The sequence below is a fragment of the Hyla sarda genome, chromosome 4, assembly GCF_029499605.1.
Source record: "Hyla sarda isolate aHylSar1 chromosome 4, aHylSar1.hap1, whole genome shotgun sequence".
Classification (NCBI taxonomy): domain Eukaryota; kingdom Metazoa; phylum Chordata; class Amphibia; order Anura; family Hylidae; genus Hyla; species Hyla sarda.
This window is the reverse complement of record NC_079192.1, coordinates 56,482,525-56,501,545: the sequence shown is the minus strand read 5'-3', so window position 1 is coordinate 56,501,545 and position 19,021 is coordinate 56,482,525. Positions and strand designations below refer to the sequence as shown.

General features: G+C 44.3%; 1 protein-coding gene across 1 annotated transcript in view; it reads left to right on the top strand.

Moving 5' to 3' along the window:
* Positions 1–2,769: 2,769 nt before the first annotated feature.
* Positions 2,770–19,021, top strand: part of BMP1 (bone morphogenetic protein 1) — a 125,889-nt gene continuing 109,637 nt past the window's right edge. The window contains exon 1 of the mRNA XM_056571077.1: positions 2,770–3,129. Coding sequence (XP_056427052.1) covers positions 2,970–3,129 — 160 coding nt within the window. The 5' untranslated portion in view covers positions 2,770–2,969. The remainder of the gene's footprint in view (positions 3,130–19,021) is intronic.

The following is a 19,021-nucleotide window of genomic DNA, read 5'->3' as shown; positions in this document are numbered from 1 at the left end:
AAAATGGGCAGATATCTATACAGGTAGAGCAGTGATACTATGCAGATACCTATACAGGTGAAATTATATTGTGCAGATACCTACCCAGGTGAAGTAATACTGGGCAGATACAAATACAGGTAGAGAAGTGATAATGGGCAGATAACTATACAGGTAGGGCAGTGATACTGTGCAGACACCTAAACAGCTAGAGCAGTCATACTGTTCAGATACCTATATAGGTGAAATGATACTGGGCAGATACCTATACAGGTAGAGCAGTCATACTATGCAGACACCTATACAGGTGAAATGATATTGTGTAGATACCTACACAGGTGAAGTGATACTGTGCAGATGCCCATACAGGTAGCGAAGTGATACTGGGCAGATACCTATGCAGGTGAAATTATACAGTGCATATACCCATAAAGGTAGAGAAGTGATACTGTGCAGATACCTATACAGGTGAAATTATACTGTGCAAATACCCATATAGGTAGAGAAGTGATACTGTGCACATACCCATACAGGTAGAGAAGTTATACTGTGCATATACCTATACAGGTAGAGAAGTGATACTGTGTAGATACCTATACAGGCAGGGCAGTAATACTGTGCAGATACCTACACAGGTAAAATGATACTGTGCAGATACCCATGCAGGTAGAGAAATGATACTGTGCAGACACCTATACAGGTAGGGCAGTGATACTGTGCAGACACATATACAGGTAGGGCATGGATACTGTGCAGACACCTATACAGGTAGGGCAGTGATACTGTGCAGACACCTATACAGGTAGGGCAGTAATACTGTGCAGACACCTATACAGGTAGGGCAGTGATACTGTGCAGACACCTATACAGCTAGAGCAGTCATACTGTACAGATACCTATATAGGTGAAATGATACTGTGCGGATACACATACAGGTAGAGAAGGGATATTGGGCAGATACCTATATAGGTGAAATTATACTGTGCAGACACCTATACAGGTGAAATGATATTGTGTAGATACCTACACAGGTGAAGTGATACTGTGCAGATGCCCATACAGGTAGCGAAGTGATACTGGGCAGATACCTATGCAGGTGAAATGATACTGTGAAAATACCCATATAGGTAAAGAAGTGATACTGTGCAGATACCTATACAGGTGAAATTATACTGTGCAAATACCCATATAGGTAGAGAAGTGATACTGTGCACATACCCATACAGGTAGAGAAGTTATACTGTGCATATACCTATACAGGTAGAGAAGTGATACTGTGTAGATACCTATACAGGCAGGGCAGTAATACTGTGCAGATACCTACACAGGTAAAATGATACTGTGCAGATACCCATGCAGGTAGAGAAATGATACTGTGCAGACACCTATACAGGTAGGGCAGTGATACTGTGCAGACACATATACAGGTAGGGCATGGATACTGTGCAGACACCTATACAGGTAGGGCATGGATACTGTGCAGACACCTATACAGGTAGGGCAGTAATACTGTGCAGACACCTATACAGGTAGGGCAGTGATACTGTGCAGACACCTATACAGCTAGAGCAGTCATACTGTACAGATACCTATATAGGTGAAATGATACTGTGCGGATACACATACAGGTAGAGAAGGGATATTGGGCAGATACCTATATAGGTGAAATTATACTGTGCAGACACCTATACAGGTGAAATGATATTGTGTAGATACCTACACAGGTGAAGTGATACTGTGAAGATGCCCATACACGTAGCGAAGTGATACTGGGCAGATACCTATGCAGGTGAAATGATACTGTGAAAATACCCATATAGGTAAAGAAGTGATACTGTGCAGATACCTATAAAGGTGAAATTATACTGTGCAAATACCCATATAGGTAGAGAAGTGATACTGTGCAGATACCCATACAGGTAGAGAAGTGATACTGTGTCGATACCTATACAGGTAGAGAAGTGACACTGTGTAGATACCTATACAGGTAGAGAAGTGATACTGTGTAGATACCTATACAGGCAGGGCAGTAATATTGAGCAGATACCTACACAGGTGAAATGATACTGTGCAAATACCCCTACAGGTAGAGAAGTGATACTGTGCAGACACCTATACAGGTAGGGCAGTGATACCGTGCGGACACCTATACAGGTAGGGCAGTGATACTGTGCAGATACCTACACAGCTAGGGCAGTGATACTGTGCAGACACCTATACAGGTGGAGAAGTGATACTGTGCAGATACCTATACAGGTAGGGCAGTGATACTGTGCAGACACCTATACAGGTGGAGAAGTGATACTGTGAAGACAACAATAGAGGTAGGGCAGTGATACTGTGCAGACACCTATACAGGTAGGGCAGTGATACTGTGCAGACACCTATACAGGTAGGGCAGTGATACTGTGCAGACACCTATACAGGTGGAGAAGTGATACTGTGCAGATACATATACAGGTAGGGTAGTGATACTGTGCAAACACCTATACAGGTAGGGCAGTGATACTGTGCAGACACCTTATACAGGTAGGGCAGTGATACTGTGCAGACACCTACACCACTAGGGCAGTGATACTGTGCAGACACCTATACAGGTGGAGAAGTGATACTGTGCAGACACCTATACAGATGGAGAAGTGATACTCTGCAACGGTATCAGCAATATTCTCTAGCTGCAATGTTCTGCACGTACCTGTGTACAGTGATGAGCGTTATGTGCGATGCTCTGCAGAGGCTGCTCGCCCACCACAATCCGCAGCAGGCAGGCATCCCCGTGTGTACAGGAGCCTGCCGCGCCTGTGAGGGGTTAGAGGTCCCGGCGCTCTCCTCCCTCCCTATTAGGCTGGCTCTTTCCCAGGGACACAATGATATCCCAGGGCTGGAGAGGGGGCTGATCCGCAGGAATCCCGCCTCCCCGAGCCCAGAGCAGAGGAGGCAGCGGCGGCAGCCCACAGACAGACAGACAGCCCTGGGACCGAGCTGCCGGGATGCCCTGGACAGGCAGAGCTCCGCTACTGCTGCTGCTGCCGCTACTGCCCGGGCTCCTGCTGCTGCCTCCGCCTGCACAGGGCCAGGACCTGCCCGACTATGACCCCGAGCTGGACGACCTGGAGGAGCACATTGACTACAAGGACCCCTGCAAGGCTGGTGAGAAGGGGGGAGACCTGGGGGAGGAGGAGGCTGAGGGGATAGTAAGGCTCAGGAGGGGGAAGGGAGATAACTTTCTTCACATCTCACTTTATATCAAGGCAATGTGACAAGTGTGTGTGTATCCCTTTAAGAGACATGTCTGCTACTGGCCAGGCTTCGCAAAGTTTTGGCAACTGACTCCTCCAACCATTGGACCCTCTTCATTTCTATATCTGTTGTCTCCATCCATATTGCTCCAATGGGGAATTGTGGGGTTCGGTGTGAAGAGCCTGATCACGTGATCTATAGCGCATCCATATACCGTACACGATTCACAAAGACCGTGGAGTACGCCGTAAAGTAATTTCCATGAATTTATTTATTTTTTTGGTGCAAATTTCGACACCATTTAAATCGGCGTACCCCAACCTGTTGCAACACTACAACTCCCAGCATACCTGGACAACCATGATATACTCCTCCGTATAGATAGCGCCGCCGTATACTGTAGACAGTGCGCAAAGATTCACGAACGTTCGCCCTGCATCTGTAGAATACATTGGAAAATACCCTTCATGGATACTTTCAAATATAGAGACTGTTTAAAGCGGCGATCCCCATCCGATGGCCCTCTAGTTTAGTGGTGACCAAACTGTGGCCCTCCAGCTGTTTCAAAACTACAACCCCCAGCATGCCCGGACAGCCGTTGGCTGTCCGGGCATGCTGGGGGTTGTAGTTTTGCAACAGCTGGAGGGGGCCACAGTTTGGACACCACTGCTCTAGTTGTTTCAAAACTACAACTCCCAGCATGCCCGGACAACCTTTGATATACTTATGATAAATAGTGCCGCCATATACCATACACTATGCACAAAGACGCCTTCTAGAATACATTGGACAATATCTTTCATGGATACTTGAAAATAAAGACTCCATTTAAAGCGGCGTTTCCCAACCGGTGGCCCTCCAGTTGTTTTAAAACTACAACTCTCAGCATGCTCGGACAACCTTGATATACTTATGATAAATAGTGCCGCCATATACCATACAGAATGCACAAGGACGCGTGAGCAGTATCTGTAGAATAACCTGTAAAATAATATTCATGGATTTTTTGCAACTACAGACACCATTTAAATCAGCATTCCCCAACCGGTGGCCCTACAGTTGTTGCAAAACTACAACTCCCAGCATATTCAGACAACCTTGATATACTTGTGACCTACAGCGCCTCCTTATACAATGCAGAAGGATGCAGGAGCCTTGGTCTGTAGAGTTACCTGGAAAATAGTTTTTTTTGTTTTTTTATGGATTTTTGCAAATATAGACACCATTTAAAGCGGCGTTCCCCAACTTGTGGACTACTACTCCCATGCTGGTTGTTGTCATTTTGCAACAGCTGGAGAGCCACAGGTTGGGGAAACACTGTTTTTAAAGTTCCCCAACCTGTAGCCCTCCGGTCCCCAACTTCTAGCCCTTCGGCTCTTGCAAAACTACAACTCCCAGCATGCTTGGACAACCTTGATGATACATAGCGCTTCCATATACCGTGCACAAGGATGCATGAGCGGTCGTCTTACGTCTGTGGAATACACTGGAAAGATAATCTCCATGGATATTTGCATATTTTGACACCATTTAAAGTGGCATTTCCCAATCTGTGTAAGAACTACAACTCCCAGCAAGCCTGGACAACCTTCACACACCCGTGATACATAGCGCTTCCGTATACCGTAGACAAAGCACAAAGACACACGCAGGGTTTGTCTTGCCTGTGTAGAATACACTGGAAAATAATTCCCATGGGTATTTGACACCAGTTAAAGGGGTATTCCAGGAAAAAACGTTTTATATATATATCAACTGGTTCCAGAAAGTTAAACAGATTTGTAAATGACTTCTATTAAAAAAAACGTAATCCTTTCAGTACTTATGAGCTTCTGAAGTTAAGGTTGTTCTTTTCTGTCTAAGTGCTCTCTGATGACACGTGTCTCGGGAACCGCCCAGTTTAGAAAAGGTTAGCTATGGGGATTTGCTTCTATATATATATATATATATATATATATATATATATATATATATATATATTAAAAAAAAAAGTTTTTTCCTGGATAACCCCTGTAAAGTGCCGTTCTCCAGCTGTTGCAAAACTACAACTTCCAACATGCTGGGAGTTGTAGTTTTGCAACAGCTGGAGAGCCACCATACGGGGCAATAGTGATGCTTCTCTGAGACTTTCTTTACCATAGAGCAGTATTTGCCAACTTGCGTCTCTCTAGCTGTTGCAAAACTACAACTCCCATCATGCCCAGACAGCCGAAGGCTGTCTGGGCATGATGGGAGTTGTAGTTTTGCAACAGCTGGAGACACACAAGTTGTCGAACACCAACCTAGTTCAAGGACTAAGTTTACTGCCTTAGCCCTGTATCTAAAAACTCAGTGCAGTCCTATGTAAAACCACACAGAACGCAGCTATCGTCTCGACTTCTGCCAAAATTTCAAACCGAGTTCTGCCCCAGCCGTATACGTTTTATTCTGCAGAGGCAACATCTGGCCATAACCCCATTGTCAGTGTCAACACTAAGCCCCCCCCCAGACGGTCACCTCTGATCATTGTCCTTTGCCGGACATCACGACCCGGCGTGTCGTGCTGGAAATTTTTGGTCCTGCCACACAGACATATCGTGCCCATAAGTAACCAGAGAGGGCGCTCTATCTACACGATTGCCTTTATATAACACCAGTACTGCCACTCGGCGCGGGTTATATAGGTGTTATTTCCTTCTATCACCGTCTTACGGACAAGGTGCGAGGTTACTTGGAGCAATGGAACGATGTTAAGTAATCCTGGAGGTTCTGTTTGTATAGTCGGGCTTGCGGTTTCGGGACGTGGACGCCGAGGCATTTCTCTTTAGCTGTACTTCACGCAGACTCCATAGCCCCCCCCCCCCCCCCCCTTCATCTCTTCTCGTATCTCACACATTGATGTGAATGTGCACAGGGAGCTGCAGTTATCCGCTGCGAACATATCTGGTTACAAAGTGTCAGGGGAAATGATCATATGTGTCACTTGGTGTTTATATTGTTTTTTAGATTGTTATGTTGTTATGTGTCTGATGCATTGTGCGCGATCAGGTCTTTAGTTGTCGGCGGTCTTCTTCATCCTTTTCCCCCCTTTAGATCTTCTGTGCAGCATTGCCTTTTCTAATGAACGGGGGTCTTCTCATAATACGTCTGCGGTCTGGGTGTTTTGGCTTCAAAGGTTTTGGATTGGTCCATGACCCACTTATCTTGCCAATGAGAAAAAAAAAATCGACACTTTCCCTTCCCTCCTCCTTCACTCTCCATAGTTCACATTCATGGGTAATATAGAAAAGCATTACATGTAAAGATTTTGAAGCTTTTAAAGCATAGCAGTTGTTTCAGGAAACTTTTCAGGATAGGTTGCCCTGTGTGCAAATGAGGAGTGGCACTACACCTGCCCATTATGTAATTTAGGGCTTTTTCACCAGTTTTCTCCTCTGCAGGCTTCATCTTTAGTTTCCAGTTGTCCTTGAGCTAATGGGTCTAGGATCTGATGTTTCCCATACACTGCCGATCCAGAAGAGGGGATCCTGCTCTGCTATGTTCCGTACACACCCTACAGAAGCAGCAGCATGTAGGACATTATAGAGCAGTTAATAGTTGCAAAACAGCTAGAGAGCCACAGGTTGTGGCAACACAGATTTAAAGCGTATGATCCATAGATAGAGAATACTAGCTTATGTTCCGTACACGCCCTAAGAAGAAGCAGCAGCAACATGTAGGGCATTATAGAGCAGTAGTTAATAGTTTAAAGTGTACCTGTCGTACATGTCCTAACTTTTGTTCCACTCTGTGTCTGTGTAAACTTGAGATCATCTTAGTAACATGACACAGAGACGGGAGAGAACGCGCTAAGGCTATGTTCACACTACGAATGTCCGCACTGAAAATGTCTGCGCGGACATTCCAGACACTGCACAGGAATGCGCCATTTCATAGATGGATATGCATTCAGTGCTGAGTCCACAGAAAGAATGGACAGGTTCATTCTTTCTGCAGACAAGGAATTCGGAGGTCTAAACATAGCCTAAGTGTGCTCTTCCCCCGGCTTGTTCTACTTCTGAACACTCATTCCCCGACCGATTAAAACTTTTTAAATGTTTCCACGGGATATCAAACTTTTTTTTTTAATTAAATGACAGTGCTCATATAAGCTATGAATCAGGTCCTGGTGAGAGATAATAGTTGGGGCTTGTTCACACTGCCATTGTTCTCCAGTAAATGGTGCTCCATTGGATTGTCTGTCAGAACAACAGAGTTGATGGGAGAGAAAAAAAACAGTGCGTGTCCTATTTTTTTCCCCCCATCTGCTCAACTCCGGTAAAATACCAGATCCCCAATGAACCCCGTTCGTTGGGTATCCAATGGGACCCAATGGTGTCAGTTGTACCTCGACCTGTTTTTGGGTCCGTTCGATGCCAAAAAAAATAAATAAAGATCAGAACAGACCCAGAACGTGACATAGCACAATGGCAGTGTGAACTTAGCCTAAACTGTTGCATAGTCTCTTTTGTGTCTCTGTCTGCGATTACCCTCTGAACTCAATCCCTCTCCCAACTCCTCCCCTCTTCCTAGACTTATATGGACAGAATGTAACCTGATCTCTCAGTAAGCCACTAGTCCCTCTTGAATCCTAGTCCCACACTTGACTGAGATAAAACTTTTTACGTTTTATTTGTGTGCTTTAAAATCGTATACCACAAACCTGGTCAGCAGAAAGAACGAGCACTAAAAGCAGAAGATTAATTTACAACGTTTATGGTTTACAACATTAAAGCACACAAACAAAAGATGAATACGTTTTATCTCTTTGAAGTACGCTGGGTTCAACTTACTATTTCGTTTTGGAGATCCGGATTTAGGGTACCTTTCAAAGTTTAGCAACGGGTAGGGAAAAAAACAGAATATAATACAAAGTTTGTTAAATTCACTTGGACTATTGATTTATGTAAAGTTTGTTAAGACACTGGTGACCATTTAAATGCCAAATCTGGGAAGACCCCTATAACTTTTAGGAATAAGCCTAAATTCACACTGCCTTTGTGCTCCGACCCGTTCTTGGCTTTTTCTTTATTTTAAGCCGAACGGACACCGCACGAGACAGACCACAACGGACCCCACCAGATCATGACACGTACCATTGACTTGAATGGGGTACGTTGGGGATCTGGTATTTTACAGTAGTTGTGCGGGGGCCACATCTCCCCCAGTGTTGTGGAGAAAGTGCAGTAACTCCCTTCCCAATTGTACCTGCAGGACTTGAGCCCTGTATATAGCACCATATAGTAAAGGTAATCTTTCTTGTCAGAAATCCCCAACAGTTTTTTTCAGAGGGTCATAGGGGGAGATTTATCAAAACCTGTCCAGAGGAAACGTTGTGGAGTTGCCCATAGCAACCAATCAGATCGCTTCTTTCATTTTTGAAAAGGCCTCTGAAAAATGAAAGAAGCAATGTGATTGGTTGCTATGGGCAACTGGACAACTTTTCCTCTGCACAGGTTTTGATAAATCTCCCCCATAGTTCTTAAAGGGGTATTCCAGAATATCAACTGACTCCAGAAAGTTTAACAGATTTTTAAATTACTTCTATTAAAAAATCTTGATCCTTCCACTACTTATCAGCTGCTGTATGATCCAGAGGAAGTTGTGTAGTTCTTTTCAGTCTGACCACAGTGCTCTCTATGCGGACACCTCTGTCCATGTCAGGAACTGTCCAGAGCAGGAGCAAATCACCATAACAGACCTCTCCTGCTCTTGACAGTTTCTGATACAGACAGAGGTGTCAGCAGAGAGCACTGTGGTCAGACAGAAAAGAACAACTCAACTTCAGCAGCTGATAAGTACTGGAAGGATTAATATATATATATATATATATATATATATATATATATAATATATATTTTATAAAAGTCATTTACAAATCTGTTTTAACTTTCTGGAGTCAGTTGAAATGGAAAAAAAAAAATGTTTTGTTTTTTACCAGTTTACCCCTTTAACGTGTAAGGATACGTAATCTAGTCACGTGGATGAGGTTTAAAGAAAAATGATCTGCTACTGTGCTTTTTGGATCGTGGGACTAAACCAGTGTGTCTGGAGAAAATCTTAGGAATTCCATTTTAACAGGGCCTTGGATTTATTTTAACTTGAAACCTCAAGACAACCGCGCTAATGTCTTGTCGCTAATTGTAAAAGTTTTTGGTCGTCTTCCCAGACGCACAGGTGGATGAAAACTATTGTGCTCCAGGGAGGAGGACTAACTCCATCATTGAACTCATCAGACTAGTGTATGGGCTCCAGTAACATGGCCTCCATATACTGAAGGAACCCCGATCAATCATAGAAGTTCAATCAATCATAGTGTTTTGTCTTAATGAAGAAAAGTTGTCGTAGATTAGCACTGCTGTTTCCTTCTCAGGTAGGAGACGTAGATCATGTGAAGTTTAGGAGTGCTAATTCATTAACATTATAGTTAGAGATGAGCGAACTTACAGTAAATTCGATTCGTCACGAACTTCTCGGCTCGGCAGTTGATGAATTTTCCTGCATAAATTAGTTCAGCTTTCCGGTGCTCCGGTGGGCTGGAAAAGGTGGATACAGTCCTAGGAGACTCTTTCCTAGGACTGTATCCACCTTTTCCAGCCCACCGGAGCACCTGAAGGCTGAGCTAATTTACGCAGGAAAAGTCATCAACTGCCGAGCCGAGAAGTTTGTGACGAATCGAATTTACTGTAAGTTCGCTCATCTCTAATTGTAGTACACATAGGTACAGAACCCATATAATTCTATTCAGAGGTGTAACATACAACCATAGGGTCCTATAGTAGGGAACTGCAATGGGATTGGGATGCCGCAGTACCCAATCTAAAACTTGGGAGAGCGGCTGTTTTTTTTCTCTTAAGCGGACGGGAGTAGGCGGTCACAAGAACATACAGCAGGTTCCGCAAAATCAAGAGCAGTCCTTCAAACCTCTGAAATGGCAAAAGGGGGTGATAAAAGAGCAGAGGGGGACTATCTCTAAAAGCTGTGAGCGGAAGCGGGTGAGATTGGACATATGTTGCGGGAGCGGGCGGTAATGGTCAGAAATCCAGTGGGAGCGGACAGGACTGGAGCACACAACTTGTGGAAAGCGGGCAGGAATGAAACACACATCTTCCGGAAGGGGGCGCTAATAAATCCAGTGGAAGAGGGCAGAAGCGAGATTAAAGGGTTGCTCTGCCCCTAGAAATCTTATCCCCTATCCAATGGATAGGGAACAAGATGTCTGATCGCTGGGGTCCCGCCACTGCATGGAGCATACTTCGCTCCACGTGGGATGACTGGCTATGTCGGGCGGAGGCTCGTGACATCACGGCCACGCCCTGCTCGTGATGTCACGGCCACACCCCCTCAATGCAAGTCTATGGGAGGGGGCGTGACTGCCGTCACGCCCCCTCCCATAGACTTGCGTTGAGGGGGTGTGGCCATGACGTCACAAGCCTCCGGCACTGCACCCGACGCTCTAAACGAATGCTGGGTGTGACAGGGAGATCGCGTGGGTCCCCAGCGGCAGGACCCTTCAGTCAGACATCTTATCCCCTATCCATTGGACAGGGGATAAGATGTCTAGGGGCAGAGTGCCTCTTTAAGAAAACAGTCCCCCGCAAGGCTCTACCCCATAGCAAGACCTGGAGTGGGTCCCACTAGGCAGACACATAAGAAGGAAGGGGTTCTGTGTTGTAATCCACCATGCAGTGCACGTTGTTGTCACAATAGTGGAATAATGTGCATAGTAATATCATGATAAACACACACACAGTGATATCACTGCAGAAAAATAATAAACATTGTAATATAATTGTGTAGGGATAATGCATACCGTGGTGCCACAGCCCAAAAGCTTACTTCATACAGTAAATGACAACAAATTAGAAAAATGTTAATTGTTGAAAATGTTAAAATCACTTCATTTTATCCGTAGTAAATAAAACTAGAGCTCTCCCCTCGTTCATCTTCGGCCGATGCGAAGATTGTTGTGCCCCTTCTTATATACACCATCAATTTTGTGTTCCGACTTTTCTCTTCATTTTTTAAATTTTTAATTTTTATTTTTATTTTTAAACTTGTAGTTTCTGGACCCCGATGCAAAATCTGCAACAGGGCCCCATATGTCAATTCTATTACTGGTCTCTAATGGGGCAGATGCGATGTGACTGCTACCTCTATAGCTACGCCCCTGGTGCCTTTTAGTGTGCCTTGTTAATATTTTATACAGTGATGTCAGAGTTCGAGGGTAATGACATCACAACACATTATAGCATCATACAGGAATAATGCACATAGCATGGGCATGGCATATCTTTATGGGGTACCATAGTCAATGTTCTAGATTCCTATACCTCCATCACTAACCTTACCACATGATTGTTTGGCCCCTTAGTTGTTGGCCCATCAGCAGCTGCTTCTCTGGTAGTTAATCCCACAATCCTAAAGGTCCATACTGTCTCTCGACTGTACAGAGTCCATTGTATACCTTGCTACTGATGTCAGAGTTTGGAGTCACCATAGGCAGCCACAGGCACAATATGGACCAGTAGGGACTGTAATGGTCCATGAACACAACCCAACACAAAGCATCTCTAGATAAGTAGACCGTTCACAACCGAATGCTTCTGCCTCTTTGTTTTAGTGATTGGTGGGGGTCTCAGCACCCGGATACCCACTGATCAAACGTTTGGACTCTTCACTATGACAATCTGGCACGGTCTGTCTACCTCCCTCCAAAAAAAGATAACTTGCATTTGGGTGAGCTGAAGAAGTGTGTTAAAGGGGTACTCCGGTGGAAAACTCTTTTTTCTTTTTTTAATCAACTGGTGTCAGAAAGTTCAACAGATTTGTAAATTACTTCTATTAAAAAAATCTTAATCCTTCCAGTACTTATTAGCTGCTGAATACTACAGAGGAAATTCTTTTCTTTTTGGAACACAGTGCTCTCTGCTGACATCACGAGCACAGTGCTCTCTGCTGACATCTCTGTCCATTTTAAGAACTGTCCAGAGCAGCATATGTTTGCTATGGGGATTTTCTCCTACTCTGGACAGTTCTTAAAATGGACGGAGATGTCAGCAGAGAGCACTGTGCTCGTGATGTCAGCAGAGAGCTCTGTGTTTCAAAAAGAAAATAATTTCCTCTGTAGTATTCAGCAGCTAATAAGTACTGGAAGGATTAAAGGGGTTATCCACCATAAGGGGATTTTAGTACGTACGAAGGATCTGCGCTTGTCTTGGGGCTAAATGGCTATGTCAGGAGATTACCATAACACTGTGGCTAGCTTTTTGTGAACTTGTATTTCCTGTTTGACTTTTCTTTTTTTGACTACAAATTCCACAATTCTATTTTCCTCCTTCCCACACATCAGCCACCCCACCCATTGAAACAAAAGACCTGTGGTTTTCAATCAGGGTGCCTACAGCTGTTGCATTAGTTGCAGATTGATCTCTCCCCCATCAAGCGATCGCTTCACCCACTGAAGCAGACAGGCTCCCTGTCATCAGCTGACTAGTGAGTCAGGTCTCCGCCGCATTGCAAGCTGGGAAAAATCCGAGACAACAGTCATTTTGTATGCTGATAAAAATAAATATTAGAGTGAAAATCGCAGAAGAATTGTGAGAAAACCGTCACACACAGGTACAGACACTATATTATGAACTACACTAACTTTACAGCCCCTGTAGCATAGTCAAATAAAAAAAATTCCTGGAATACCCCTTTAAGATTTTTTAATAGAAGTAATTTACAAATCTGTTGATTTAAAAAAATAAATAATAAATAAAAAAAAAAGTTTTCCACCGGAGTACCCCTTTAAAGTAGACATTTGGGATGACGGCTGACCGAACTAGCTGCTTGCCAGCGGTTATCTTAAGAATCTGTGTGAGTGAGTGGATAACCCCTTTAACAGTCCATCACCCATAGAGAGACATGTGTTTCTGTTCTGCTTGAGAGTTCAAGTTCGAGTCACAAGTAAGAGGTTTTTTTTGGGAGAAGTGTTCTCAGGAAATGTCCAGATCAAGTGGGTTATCCTTTTCTAAGAAATGGCCGACTTCCAAAGATCCAGCATCCTTGACCCTTGCTACGGCATGGAGGGGAAAAATAAAATCTGCAAGCGAAGAAAGATATGGATTATCGTGTTGCTGTACATGTTGGAGAGACGCGAGGAACAATTTTCTGCAATTTTCACAATTAATCTAAGACTTGGGTGTTTTTCGTATGAGAAGGGATGATAACCGGGCATTGTTCTACAGACAATTCACCATTGTCTTGTACTGCCGGAGACTAAATCCATAAGTGCTCCCATCCCAACCCACCTTGACCTAAATCCCCCCCTCTCCCCATTTCCTCTCCAACTACTTTGGAGTCAAATTTATACGTACCTAAATAACCCAGTGTTTCCCAACCAGGGGGCCTCCAGCTGTTGCAAAACTACAACTCCCAGCATGCCCGGACAGCCTTCGTAGTTTTGCAACAGCTGCAGGCACTCTGGTTGAGAAACATTGACATAACCCCTTAAAAATACATCCTAGTTTGGTGTGCTTTTTAAACTACCGTAATTAAAGGGGTACTCCGGTGGAAAACCGGGCACAATATGGACCAGTAGGGACTGTCACGGTCCATGAACACAACCGAACGCAATGCATCTCTAGATAAGTAGACCTTTCACAGCCGAATGCTTCTGCCTCTTTGTTTTAGTGATTGGTGGGGGTCTCAGCACCCGGATACCTACTGATCAAACGTTTGGACTCTTCACTATGACAATCTGGCACTGTCTGTCTACCTCCCTCCAAAAAAAGATGACTTGCATTTGGGTGAGCTGAAGAAGTGTGTTAAAGGGGTACTCCGGTGGAAACCTTTTTTTATTTTTTATTTTTTTTTTAAATCAACTGGTGCCAGAAAGTTTAACAGATTTGTAAATTACTTCTATTAAAAAAAATCTTACTCCTTCCAGTACTTATTAGCTGCTGAATACTACAGAGAAAATTTATTTTCTTTTTGGAACACACAGCTCTCTGCTGACATCATGAGCACAGTGCTCGCTGCTGACATCTCTGTCCATTTTAGGAACTGTCCAGAGCAGCATATGTTTTCTATGGGGATTTTCTCCTACTCTGGACAGTTCTTAAAAATGGACAGAGATGTCAGCAGAGAGCACTGTGGTCGTGATGTCAGCAGAGAGCACTGTGTTTCAAAAAGAAATTAATTTCCTCTGTAGTATTTAGCAGCTAATATGTACTGGAAGGATTAAGATTTTTTAATAGAAGTCATTTACAAATCTGTTTAACTTTCTGGCACCAGTTGATAAAAAAAAAATAAAAAAAAATAAATAAATAAAGTTTACCTCCAGAGTACCCTTTTAACTAACTTATTTACTACTTTTTTTTAATTCATGGACATACATAGGGCTATTTTTTTTTTTTGCATGATTATTTTATTGCCATCATTTTAAAGTACATTAATTATATAAACTTTTTATTTTAGCGTACCTTTCATATCACATAAAAAAAAATCTTATGTTACTCACTAGGACATGCGGATGCTTTACATGTCTTTATGTGTGTAGCTTCTGTATTTGACTCACAAATCCCTCTGTTCTGCTGCTCACTCATTCTGACATCCACAGCTCAGGAAGGGGCATGTCCAAGGCAGGCACTGAGCCCGCCATCACTCACCATGCATTTACTTCCTCCCTGAGTGTGCTGTGCTGTTGGTCTCTTCATCCAATCACTGCAGGCTGCTCTGTAACCCCCTCTTCTCTGTTTTCAGACAGGAGTCTGATAGGACAGGAGTGAGCACAGAGGAGTGCTAGTCCTGCCCTCACTTCCTGCACTTTGTCCCAGCTCGTGCTTCAGTTGGGACAAAGATGATACTGCTGCCGGACAGGATTATGTTTTGAATTGTATTGGGATACTTATGTTTAGTTTTTTTTAATAAGCCATAATTTCTATAAAAAAGATATACATTTTTTTATTTTTATTTACGTTTATTAGGTTAATGTTTTGCCAAGAAGTACAACTTGTAAATCTTTTTTTTAATCTGACAGTGCCTTAACTATTCCTGGGGGGAATAGAAAGAAAAATTTTTTTAAATGTCATCATTGGTTTTGTATTTAAAATTGTTCACCATGCAGCATAAATAACATTACCTTTTTTATGTAGATGAGTACTCTGTGGTTTAAGGATCTAAGGTGTAAAATGGCCAGGAACAACATTTTATATCTTATTCTGTGCGCTGCAGGAGGGTATTCTCTGTATATCAAGGCCTACTCTGCAGGTTATAGTGAGGGCAAAGCTTCCGAGCCTGTAGCATTACAGAGCCAGAATAGCACAACGATTTGTGGGGCCACAACGCCTTAATACTTTGCAGGGTAGAAAATGGATAAAAGGGTTATCTGGTTTGAAGATGTGGTGGCCCAGTACAGGAGTTGAACCCCTGTACCCCAGCTGCCCTGTACGGCAGACTCCATCCTGTGACCCCTGGGACCCCCTTGTACATTCCCTTAAGTGCCTATGTTATACAGTGTATTGTACATAAAATATGTTATGCCTTTAAGTGCTCTTGTCATGTGATTGTAACTAAGGAAGGTACCAGTGACCATGTGACCTACAGGGTGACCTATGTTCAAGTCCTAGGTGTGTGTCTGGAGTCCAGTGGAGGCCTAAAGTCTACCACGGATCCCCCAGGTCCAAGTCAAAGCCGTGTAAGCTACAAATGGGGGCGGGGGGGGGGGGGGGGGGAAAGTCAGTCATAGTCAGTCCCAGTTAAGTCAGTCGAGTGGTCTGTCTCAAGTCACCGTGGCCATGCATCAGTTTGTCCAAGTCCACTATAAGTCCCAGCAGCCCTGTGGTCTCTGAAGTCACTGGTCACCTCCTCGGGCCTAGCCAAGCTGTATAGACTGTTACATCTGTCTGACTCGGTAAAGCAGCCGTCGTTTCCATAACTTGGTGTCAGTCATTATTTGCCTCCCGTGCCTTGCCCAGCATCCAGCAGTATACTTTGGGTGGTGTAGAGGATAAACCACGCCCTGGCGTCATGAACACAATTTTTTTTATTTTTTTTATTCTATGTATTATAGATATATAACTACAATCTTGGGTGATGCTTTAAATCGTGCCAAGTTATAATAGGACTGTGGACTAAAACTACCTCAGGGTATCTGTTACTGTTCAGCGCCAGGTTTGTCTAAACGCATTTATAGGTTTTTAGTTACAGACAGCCTTATCCTATTTATATTTTTTTATAGATATTTTTCTATGCCCACACACGCTAGCTGATATCCTCGGTCACCCTGTTTGTATTGCCATCTTTAGTCTCGATGTCTGTTTATTTGGCGCTGCCTACAGAATAGACTGGATTCCCAATAATTCCTATTTGTTATTTTTTAGCTATGTTCAAATGAAGTAATGCGCTGGTCTGGAGCCTATGGGGAAGATTTATCAAAACCTTTCGAGAGAAAAATTGCCCAGTTGCCCATTGCAACCAATCAGATCGCTTCTTTCATTTTTAACAAGGCCTCTGCAAAATGAAAGTAGCGATCTGATTGGTTGCTATGGGCAACTGGGCAACCTTTCCTTTGCACGGGTTTTGATCTCCCCCTGTGTGTCTCATATACACTAAAGTCTTCTATGGTAAACCAGTTTATTCCATGTGGCACTACATCCTTGAGGGGGGGGGGCTTTCTTCAATCCTAATATTAGGCCATCAATCCCAATACGTGATCATCTGGCAGGACATTCTTGGGTGGGCAATATAGCGCAAGTCTGGACTAATAAAAGTGCATGAATTTGGACTCTGAAATGTGTCAAGCAAACATAACTTGGAGGCAACTGCATGACTAAACTAAATTGCGTGATCCATCGATGTGTGGTGTCTCGATACCGTATCCTATCCGGTACCTTTTTATTGTGGGTCCCCATAGCCAGAGTCCCTAGGACGTCGGGGTTCCTATTGTCCTATCCACCCCTAGTCCCCTCTCATCCAGATAGTTGTTGTACCAATAGCTTACTTAGGAAGCATGTAAATATTATATAAAAGCTCTATAAATAGTTACCTGTCCCATAGCGTAGCAGGACCTGCGGGTCACGTGGTTAGGTTAACCTTTTGGAGGTCCTTGTGACGTAATCAATCCCATCACTCATTGTAACAGTGAGTGACAGATGTTTCGGACCAATCAGATTTGCCCCGCCCCCTGCCCATATAAGGGAGCGGCGGCCATGTTCTCTCTCTTGTTCCTGTGCAAGCAAGCAAGAAGCATCTGCGCTGCTGAGATCTGTGAGTCTAGGCCTGAACCTTGCGGCGACGGCCGATAACTTCTAAATTCTGAGTGTATCAATCCCCACGCACTCTGCAGGATCACCGGACCTTATCCTTCCCCTAAATCCGGACGGATCTGCAATAATTACCCTAAATTCAGAGACTTTAATTTATTTCAAGGTCCGCAACAATTGTCAGTCATTGAGCTATATAAAGACTGTATTCCTGAGACTGTCATTGTTCATTGGATGTACCGCAAGCACTTAAGTAAAGTTACCCAAGTTCAAGTATATTGTGGACCTTCAGTCATTTCATTACATACACCTGTCGTTTCTGGGAAGGGCGGCGATAGGCCGGATGATTACCTCAGCATACTAGCCCTCAGCCTGGCGTCACGAACTATAGGGTTAACATTAACCCCTTATCTACTACAACATCCCAACTACCATACACCCCCCAAGGCTACCACAGATGGATATTTAATTTTATTGGTTAATGTGCGGTGGCCCAGTATGGGAGGTGTTACCCCACACCCTTGCTGCCCTGTGTCCCCTGGACCCTCCCTGGATCTGTTTATTGTAATTGTATATAATCCCTATGTTATACTGTATATGTAAGAGTGTTAAACCTTTAAGACTGTTTACCATGTGATTTGTGATGTGATTGTTACCCAGGAGGTATCAGTGACCAGCTGACCTAGGGGTGACCAATGGGACCCCACCAGAGCCTCCCCCATATAAGCCCTGGGTGGAGCCACTGCACGGTCTCTTAGTATTTGCTGAGGTCCAGTCAAGTCATGCCTAAGTGTGTCCAGAGTCATAGGAGGCCTCAAGTCCAGTCTACAGCCACAAGCTACAAACCTGCAAGTAAGCCACAGTCACAGTCTTGTCAGTCACAAGTGAGTCAAGTCACAATCATTAATCTAGTCCAGGGGTTCTCAACCGGTGGTACATCACGGGTTGTGCGGGGGTACGCCAATGCGCTGACAAATACTGGCTATGCATTGGCCAGTATTTGTCAGTGCAGAGCGGGGAATGGCCGCTACAGCCCTCTTTAAAGTACTGCGGCCGCAGTTCTGGCCGCAGCTACTTTACGGGAGCTGCATGGTTGCTAGGCAGATGTGTGACGTCCTCTGATGTTGCGTGACGTCCCCTGAGGTGCCGCACAGGGCAGGAGGATGTCACCCATCAGTGCGGCCCCCCCAAACAGGACTCTGGGAACCGGATGCGCTGTATACCCGAACAGGCCGCGTAGGGATGTTATTGTATGTATATATCAGCCCGGGGGATCGGAGGGGGGGGGGGGGGAATGGGGGGGGGGGAGAGAAATAATGACACAAAGGCATTAAGATGGAGGGGGGGGGAAGGGATAATGGCAAACGGGGATCAGAGGGAGGAGGAATAATAGCACAAGGGGATTAAGATGGGGGGGTAATGATTACCCCCCCCCCCTCCATCTTAATCCCCCTGTGCCATTATTCCCCCCCTCCCTCTGATACCATTTTGCCATTATCTGATAATGGCAAAAGGGAATCAGAGGGCATTGC